Genomic DNA, 10,000 nt, shown 5'->3' with positions numbered 1-10,000 from the left:
AACAGTCCTTACCTTTTTCCCATCATCCCCTGCTTCCCTGGACATCACGTTGGTCTAAAATAACAAGAGAGGTGACCATCAGAAAACACAATGAAGTGACGGAGAGAGGAAGAGAGCTCTGTGTGTGTGGCTTCTCTAAAGGTTATCTTGTTAGGGCAGTGGTCCCGTGGTGGGAACATATATCAGCGGAAATTTCAAGTGCGCCACGTATAGTTTTTGATAAAACTCAAACTTTCATTAAAATGCACATACAATATACTGAATTAAAGCTATACTCGTTGTGAATCTAGTTACCGAGTCAGATTTGTAAAATGCTTTTCGGCGAAAGCATGAGAAGCTATTATCTGATAGCATGTATCCCCCAAATACTGCACCGTCACCTAACGACAGATTTTGCGATAGCCGGGGGCTATTACCTTTGACGAGCTTCTTTCTTGGCACTCCTAGATGTCCCCTAAACATCATTTTGGGTCTTTTTTCGATTATATAGCCTAGATATCGATCTATGAACACTGTGTGAACAACGGAAAAAAATAGCGTTTTATAACGTAACGTCATTTTTTTAAATTAAAAAAGTCGACGATAAACTTTCACAAAACACTTCAAAATACTTTTGTAATGCAACTTTAGGTATTAGTACACGTTAATAAGTGATACAATTGATCACGAGGCGATGTCAATTCTATAGGTGTCCTTATTGAAATACTGTCCTGAGAAATCTCAACCAAAACATCCGGTCGGAGACCGGAGGGAATCGGTTCCCTTGATTCGGTTTGACCAAGAAACAAAGCCCAGGCAAATGACAAGACTCTAGACAACGTGTGGAAGCTGTAGGTACTGCAACCTCAGCCCTATTTAATCCGGTTCACCTATAACAATTCCTGGAAGTCGCGCATGGATATTGTTTTCCATTTTCAGTGATCAGATTTTCCTGCACTTTTCGATGAAACGCACATTCTGTTATAGTCACAGCCATGATTTAACCAGTTTTAGAAACGTCTGAGTGTTTTCTATCCACACATACTAATATTCCTGGCATGAATAGCAGGGCGCTGAAATGTTGCGTGATTTTTAACAAAAAGCTGCGAAAAGCTGCTTGAATTCTCAACTTCCCTAAGAGGACAGTTGTCTGGTTGTGTGTTGCTTCTCTAAAGGTCATCTAGCAGGACAGTTGTCTGGTTGTGTGTCGCTTCTCTAAAGGTTATCTAGCAGGACAGTTGTCTGTTATCTAGCAGGACAGTTGTCTGGTTGTGTGTCGCTTCTCTAAAGGTTATCTAGCAGGACAGTTGTCTGGTTGTGTGTCGCTTCTCTAAAGGTTATCTAGCAGGACAGTTGTCTGGTTGTGTGTCGCTTCTCTAAAGGTTATCTAGCAGGACAGTTGTCTGGTTGTGTGTTGCTTCTCTAAAGGTTATCTAGCAGGACAGTTGTCTGGTTGTGTGTTGCTTCTCTAAAGGTTATCTAGCAGGACAGTTGTCTGGTTGTGTGTTGCTTCTCTAAAGGTTATCTAGCAGGACAGTTGTCTGGTTGTGTGTTGCTTCTCTAAAGGTTATCTAGCAGGACAGTTGTCTGGTTGTGTGTCGCTTCTCTAAAGGTTATCTAGCAGGACAGTTGTCTGGTTGTGTGTTGCTTCTCTAACGGTTATCTAGCAGGACAGTTGTCTGGTTGTGTGTCGCTTCTCTAAAGGTTATCTAGCAGGACAGTTGTCTAGTTGTGTGTTGCTTCTCTAAAGGTTACAGTTGAAGTCGGAAGTTTACATACACTTAGGTTGGAGTCATTAAAACTTGTTTTTCAACCACTCCACAAATGTCTTGTTAACAAACTATAGTTTTGGAAAGTTGGTTAGGACATCTACTTTGTGCATGACACACGTCATTTTTCCAACAATTGTTTACAGACAAATTATTTCACTTATAATTCACTGTATCACAATTCCAGTGGGTCAGAAGTTTACATACACTAAGTTGACTGTGCCTTTAAATAGCTTGGAAAATTCCAGAAAACTATGTCTTTAGAAGCTTCTTGAGGAAAATAAGAACAATCCGAAATTCCTTTTTGATACTGTCGCAAAGCTAACTAAAAAGCAGCATTCCCCAAGAGAGGATGACTTTCACTTTAGCAGTGATAAATTCATGAACTTCTTTGAGGAAAAGATTATGATGATTAGAAAGCAAATTACGGACTCTTCTTTAAACCTGCGTATTCCTCCAAACCTCAGTTGTCCTGAGTCTGCACAACTCTGCCAGGACCTAGGATCAAGAGAGACGCTCAAGTGTTTTAGTACTATATCTCTTGACACAATGATGAAAATAATCATGGCCTCTAAACCTTCAAGCTGCATACTGGACCCTATTCCGAATAAACTACTGAAAGAGCTGCTTCCTGTGCTTGGCCCTCCTATGTTGAACATAATAAACGGCTCTCTATCCACTGGATGTGTACCAAACTCACTAAAAGTGACAGTAATAAAGCCTCTCTTGAAAAAGCCAAACCTTCACCCAGAAAATATTTTAAAAAACTATCGGCCTATATCGAATCTTCCATTCCTCTCAAAAATGTTAGAAAAGGCTGTTGCGCAGCAACTCACAGCCTTCCTGAAGACAAACAATGGATATGAAATGCTTCAGTCTAGTTTTAGACCACATAGCACTGAGACGGCACTTGTGAAGGTGGTAAATTACATTTTAATGGCATCGGACCGAGGCTCTGCATCTGTCCCCGTGCTCCTAGACCTTAGTGCTGCTTTTGATACCATCGATCACCACATTCTTTTGGAGAGATTGGAAACCCAAATTGGTCTACACGGACATGTTCTGGCCTGGTTTAGATCTTATTTTTTTTTTAATTTTTTTATTTCACCTTTATTTAACCAGGTAGGCTAGTTGAGAACAAGTTCTCATTTGCAACTGCGACCTGGCCAAGATAAAGCATAGCAGTGTGAACAGACAACACAGAGTTACACATGGAGTAAACAATTAGCAAGTCAATAACACAGTAGAAAAAAAAATGGGCAGTCTATATACAATGTGTGCAAAAGGCATGAGGAGGTAGGCGAATAATACAATTTTGCAGATTAACACTGGAGTGATAAATGATCAGATGGGCATGTACAGGTAGAGATATTGGTGTGCAAAAGAGCAGAAAAGTAAATAAATAAAAACAGTATAAAAACAGTATGGGAATGAGGTAGGTGAAAAGGGTGAGCTATTTACCAATAGACTATGTACAGCTGCAGCGATCGGTTAGCTGCTCGGATAGCTGATGTTTGAAGTTGGTGAGGGAGATAAAAGTCTCCAACTTCAGCGATTTTTGCAATTCGTTCCAGTCACAGGCAGCAGAGTACTGGAACGAAAGGCGGCCAAATGAGGTGTTGGCTTTAGGGATGATCAGTGAGATACACCTGATGGAGCGCGTGCTACGGATGGGTGTTGCCATCGTGACCAGTGAACTGAGATAAGGCGGAGCTTTACCTAGCATGGACTTGTAGATGACCTGGAGCCAGTGGGTCTGGCGACGAATATGTAGTGAGGGCCAGCCGACTAGAGCATACAAGTCGCAGTGGTGGGTGGTATAAGGTGCTTTAGTGACAAAACGGATGGCACTGTGATAGACTGCATCCAGTTTGCTGAGTAGAGTGTTGGAAGCCATTTTGTAGATGACATCGCCGAAGTCGAGGATCGGTAGGATAGTCAGTTTTACTAGGGTAAGCTTGGCAGCGTGGGTGAAGGAGGCTTTGTTGCGGAATAGAAAGCCGACTCTGGATTTGATTTTTGATTGGAGATGTTTGATGTGAGTCTGGAAGGAGAGTTTGCAGTCTAGCCAGACACCTAGGTACTTATAGATGTCCACATATTCAAGGTTGGAACCATCCAGGGTGGTGATGCTAGTCGGGCATGCGGGTGCAGGCAGCGATCGGTTGAAAAGCATGCATTTGGTTTTACTCGCGTTTAAGAGCAGTTGGAGGCCACGGAAGGAGTGCTGTATGGCATTGAAGCTCGTTTGGAGGTTGGATAGCACAGTGTCCAATGACGGGCCGAAAGTATATAGAATGGTGTCGTCTGCGTAGAGGTGGATCAGGGAATCGCCCGCAGCAAGAGCAACATCATTGATATATACAGAGAAAAGAGTCGGCCCGAGAATTGAACCCTGTGGCACCCCCATAGAGACTGCCAGAGGACCGGACAGCATGCCCTCCGATTTGACACACTGAACTCTGTCTGCAAAGTAATTGGTGAACCAGGCAAGGCAGTCATCCGAAAAACCGAGGCTGTTGAGTCTGCCGATAAGAATTTGGTGATTGACAGAGTCGAAAGCCTTGGCGAGGTCGATGAAGACGGCTGCACAGTACTGTCTTTTATCGATGGCGGTTATGATATCATTTAGTACCTTGAGTGTGGCTGAGGTGCACCCGTGACCAGCTCGGAAACCAGATTGCACAGCGGAGAAGGTACGGTGGGATTCGAGATGGTCAGTGACCTGTTTGTTGACTTGGCTTTCGAAGACCTTAGATAGGCAGGGCAGGATGGATATAGGTCTATAGCAGTTTGGGTCCAGGGTGTCTCCCCTTTGAAGAGGGGGATGACTGCGGCAGCTTTCCAATCCTTGGGGATCTCAGACGATATGAAAGAGAGGTTGAACAGGCTGGTAATAGGGGTTGCGACAATGGCGGCAGATAGTTTCAGAAATAGCGGGTCCAGATTGTCAAGCCCAGCTGATTTGTACGGGTCAAGGTTTTGCAGCTCTTTCAGAACATCTGCTATCTGGATTTGGGTAAAGGAGAACCTGGAGAGGCTTGGGTGAGGAACTACGGGGGCGGAGCTGTTGGCCGAGGTTGGAGTAGCCAGGCGGAAGGCATGGCCAGCCGTTGAGAAGTGCTTATTGAAGTTTTCGATAATCATGGATTTATCGGTGGAGACCGTGTTTCCTAGCCTCAGTGCAGTGGGCAGCTGGGAGGAGGTGCTCTTGTTCTCCATGGACTTCACAGTGTCCCAGAACTTTTTGGAGTTGGAGCTACAGGATGCAAACTTCTGCCTGAAGAAGCTGGCCTTAGCTTTCCTGACTGACTGCGTGTATTGGTTCCTGACTTCCTGAACAGTTGCATATCACGGGGCTATTCGATGCTATTGCAGTCCGCCACAGGATGTTTTTGTGCTGGTCGAGGGCAGTCAGGTCTGGAGTGAACCAAGGGCTGTATCTGTTCTTGGTTCTGCATTTTTTGAACGGAGCATGCTTATCTAAAATGGTGAGGAAGTTACTTTTAAAGAATGACCAGGCATCCTCAACTGACGGGATGAGGTCAATGTCCTTCCAGGATACACGGGCCAGGTCGATTAGAAAGGCCTGCTCACAGAAGTGTTTTAGGGAGCGTTTGACAGTGATGAGGGGTGGTCGTTTGACTGCGGCTCCGTGGCGGATACAGGCGATGAGGCAGTGATCGCTGAGATCCTGGTTGAAGACAGCGGAGGTATATTTGGAGGGCCAGTTGGTCAGGATGACGTCTATGAGGGTGCCCTTGTTTACAGAGTTAGGGTTGTACCTGGTGGGTTCCTTGATGATTTGAGTGAGATTGAGGGCATCTAGCTTAGATTGTAGGACTGCCGGGGTGTTAAGCATATCCCAGTTTAGGTCACCTAACAGAACAAACTCTGAAGCTAGATGGGGGCGATCAATTCACAAATGGTGTCCAGGGCGCAGCTGGGAGCTGACGGGGGTCGGTAGCAGGCGGCAACAGTGATAGACTTGTTTCTGGAGAGAGTAATTTTCAAAATTAGTAGTTCAAACTGTTTGGGTATGGACCTGGAAAGTATGACATTACTTTGCAGGCTATCTCTGCAGTAGACTGCGACTCCGCCCCTTTGGCAGTTCTATCTTGACGGAAGATGTTATAGTTGGGTATGGAAATCTCTGAATTTTGGTGGCCTTCCTGAGCCAGGATTCAGACACGGCAAGGACATCAGGGTTAGCAGAGTGTGCTAAAGCAGTGAGTAAAACAAACTTAGGGAGGAGGCTTCTGATGTTGACATGCATAAAACCAAGACTTTTTCGATCACAGAAGTCAACAAATGAGGGTACCTGGGGGCATGCAGGGCCTGGGTTTACCTCCACATCACCCGCGGAACAGAGAAGGAGTAGTATGAGGGTGCGGCTAAAGGCTATCAAAACTGGTCGCCTAGAGCGTTGGGGGCAGAGGATAAGAGGAGCAGGTTTCTGGGCATGGTAGAATATATTCAGGGCATAATGCGCAGACAGGGGTATGGTGGGGTGCGGGTACAGCGGAGGTAAGCCCAGGCACTGGGTGATGATGAGAGAGGTTGTATCTCTGGACATGCTGGTTGTAATGGGTGAGGTCACCGCATGTGTGGGGGGTGGGACAAAGGAGGTAACAGGGGTATGCAGAGTGGATCTAGGGGCTCCATTGTGAACTAAAACAATGATAACTAACCTGAACAACAGTATACAAGGCATATTGACATTTGGGAGAGACATACAGCGAGGCATACAGTAATCACAGGTGTTGAATTGGGAAAGCTAGCTAAAAACAGTAGGCGAGGCTAATCAGCTAGCACTGTCGGAAAGATATCAGTTTGTCTCTGTGAATGGTTTGTCCTCTGACAAATCAACTGTACATTTCGGTGTTCCTCAAGGTTCCGTTTTAGGACCACTATTGTTTTCACTATATATTTTACCTCTTGGGGATGTTATTCGAAAACATAATGTTAACTTTCACTGCTATGCGGATGACACACAGCTGTACATTTCAATGAAACATGGTGAAGCCCCAAAATTGCCCTCGCTAGAAGCATGTGTTTCAGACATAAGGAAGTGGATGGCTGCAAACTTTCTACTATTAAACTCGGACAAAACAGAGATGCTTGTTCTCGGTCCCAAGAAACAAAGAGATCTTCTGTTGAATCTGACAATTAATCTTAATGGTTGTACAGTCGTCTCAAATAAAACTGTGAAGGACCTCGGCGTTACTCTGGACCCTGATCTCTCTTTTGAAGAACATATCAAGACCATTTCAAGGACAGCTTTTTCCATCTACGTAACATTGCAAAAATCAGAAACTTTCTGTCCAAAAATGATGCAGAAAAATTAATCCATGCTTTTGTCACTTCTAGGTTAGACTACTGCAATGCTCTACTTTCCGGCTACCCGGATAAAGCACTGAATAAACTTCAGTTAGTGCTAAATACGGCTGCTAGAATCCTGACTAGAACCAAAAAATGTTATCATATTACTCCAGTGCTAGCCTCTCTACACTGGCTTCCTGTCAAAGCAAGGGCTGATTTCAAGGTTTTACTGCTAACCTACAAAGCATTACATGGGCTTGCTCCTACCTATCTCTCTGATTTGGTCCTGCCGTACATACCTACACGTACGCTACGGTCACAAGACGCAGGCCTCCTAATTGTCCCTAGAATTTCTAAGCAAACAGCTGGAGGCAGGGCTTTCTCCTATAGAGCTCCATTTTTATGGAACAGTCTGCCTACCCATGTCAGAGACGCAAACTCGGTCTCAACCTTTAAGTCTTTACTGAAGACTCATCTCTTCAGTGGGTCATATGATTGAGTGTAGTCTGGCCCAGGAGTGGGAAGGTGAACGGAAAGGCTCTGGAGCAACGAACCGCCCTTGCTGTCTCTGCCTGGCCGGTTCTCCTCTTTCCACTGGGATTCTCTGCCTCTAACCCTATTAGAGGGGCTGAGTCACTGGCTTACTGGGGCTCTCTCATGCCGTCCCTGGAGGGGTGCGTCACCTGAGTGGGTTGATTCACTGTTGATTCACTGTTGTGGTCATCCTGTCTGGGTTGGCGCCCCCCTTGGGTTGTGCCGTGGCGGAGATCTTTGTGGGCTATACTCAGCCTTGTCTCAGGATGGTAAGTTGGTGGTTGAAGAGATCCCTCTAGTGGTGTGGGGGCTGTGCTTTGGCAAAGTGGGTGGGGTTATATCCTTCCTGTTTGGCCCTGTCCGGGGTGTCCTCGGATGGGGCCACAGTGTCTCCTGGCCCCTCCTGTCTCAGCTTCCAGTATTTATGCTGCAGTAGTTTGTGTCGGGTGGCTAGGGTCAGTTTGTTATATCTGGAGTACTTCTCCTGTCCTATTCGGTGTCCTGTGAGAATCTAAGTGTGCGTTCTCTAATTATCTCCTTATCTCTTTCTCTCTCTCTCTCGGAGGACCTGAGCCGTAGGACCATGCCCCAGGACTACCTGACATGATGACTCCTTGCTGTCCCCAGTCCACCTGGCCATGCTGCTGCTCCAGTTTCAACTGACCTGAGCCCTAGGACCATGTCCCAGGACTACCTGACATGATGACTCCTTGCTGTCCCCAGTCCACCTGGCCATGCTGCTGCTCCAGTTTCAACTGTTCTGCCTTACTATTATTTGACCATGCTGGTCATTTATGAACATTTGAACATCTTGGCCATGTTCTGTTATAATCTCCACCCGGCACAGCCAGAAGAGGACTGGCCACCCCACATATGCTATCTCTAATTCTCTCTTTCTCTCTCTCGGAGGACCTGAGCCCTAGGACCGTGCACCAGGACTACCTGACATGATGACTCCTTGCTGTCCCCAGTCCACCTGACTGTGCTGCTGCTCCAGTTTCAACTGTTCTGCCTTATTATTATTCGACCATGCTGGTCATTTATGAACATTTGAACATCTTGGCCATGTTCTGTTATAATCTCCACCCGGCACAGCCAGAAGAGGACTGGCCACCCCACATTGCCTGGTTTCTCTCTAGGTTTCTTCCTAGGTTTTGGCCTTTCTAGGAAGTTTTTCCTAGCCACCGTGCTTCTACACCTGCATTGCTTGCTGTTTGGGGTTTTAGGCTGGGTTTCTGTACAGCACTTTGAGATATCAGCTGATGTACGAAGGGCTATATAAATAAATTTGATTTGATTCTGATAGGCTAACTGACAACATTTGAGTCAATTGGAGGAGTACCTGTGGATGTATTTCAAGGCTCAGTGCCTCTTTGCTTGATACCATGGGGAAATAAAAAGAAATCAGCCAAGACCTCAGAAAAACATTGTAGACCTCCACAAGTCTGGTTTATCCTTGGGAGCAATTTCCAAATGCCTGAAGGTACCACGTTCATCTGTACAAACAATAGTACGCAAGTATAAACACCATGGGACCCCACAGCCGTCATACCGCTCAGGAGATGAATGTACTTTGTTGCTAAAAGTGCAAATCAATCCCAGAACAACAGCAAAGGACCTTGTGAAGATGCTGGAGAAAACAGGTACAAAAGTATCTATATCCACAGTAAAACGAGTCCTATATCGACATAACCTGAAAGGCCGCTCAGCAAGGAAGAAGCCACTGCTCCAAAACCACCATAAAAATGCCAACTACGGTTTGCATCTGCACATGGGGACAAAGATCGTACTTTTTGGAGAAATGTCCACTGGTCTGATGAAACTAAAATATAACTGTTTGGCCATAATGACCATCGTTATGTTTGGAGGAAAGGGGGAGGCTTGCAAGCTGAAGAACACCATCCCAACCGTGAAGCACGGGGGTGGCAGCATCATGTTGTGGGGGTGCTTTGCTGCCGGAGGGACTGGTGCCCTTCACAACATGGATGGCATCATGAGGGAGAAAAATGATGTGGATATATTGTGGTCCTTCTGTAGCTCAGTTGGTAGAGCATGGTAGAGCATGGCGCTTGTAACGCCAGGGTAGTGGGTTCGATCCCCGGGACCACCCATACGTAGAATGTATGCACACATGACTGTAAGTCGCTTTGGATAAAAGCGTCTGCTAAATGGCATATATTATTATTATTATATTATATATTGAAGCAACGTATATTGAAGCAACGTCTCAAGACATCAGTCAGGAAGTTAAAGCTTGGTCGCAAATGGGTCTTCCAAATGGACAATGACCCCAAGCATACTCCCAACATTGTGGCAAAATGGCTTAAGGACAACAAAGTCAAAGTATTGGAGTTGCCATCACAAAGCCCTGACCTCAATCCCATAGAAAATTTGTT

At 45.6% G+C, this 10,000-nt stretch overlaps 1 protein-coding gene across 1 annotated transcript in view; it reads right to left on the bottom strand.

Annotated features, from left to right (window-relative positions):
* The window catches only part of LOC127922491 (vacuolar protein sorting-associated protein 8 homolog), a 42,114-nt gene that overhangs the window by 29,340 nt on the left and 2,774 nt on the right, over positions 1 to 10,000 (bottom strand). Inside the window, exon 3 of the mRNA XM_052506352.1 lies at positions 13 to 54. Within this exon, the coding sequence (XP_052362312.1) occupies positions 13 to 45 (33 nt within the window). The 5' untranslated portion in view covers positions 46 to 54. The remainder of the gene's footprint in view (positions 1 to 12; positions 55 to 10,000) is intronic.

This window comes from Oncorhynchus keta, unplaced genomic scaffold (assembly GCF_023373465.1).
Source record: "Oncorhynchus keta strain PuntledgeMale-10-30-2019 unplaced genomic scaffold, Oket_V2 Un_contig_2589_pilon_pilon, whole genome shotgun sequence".
Classification (NCBI taxonomy): Eukaryota; Metazoa; Chordata; class Actinopteri; order Salmoniformes; family Salmonidae; genus Oncorhynchus; species Oncorhynchus keta.
This window is presented reverse-complemented; position numbering and strand designations above follow the sequence as displayed.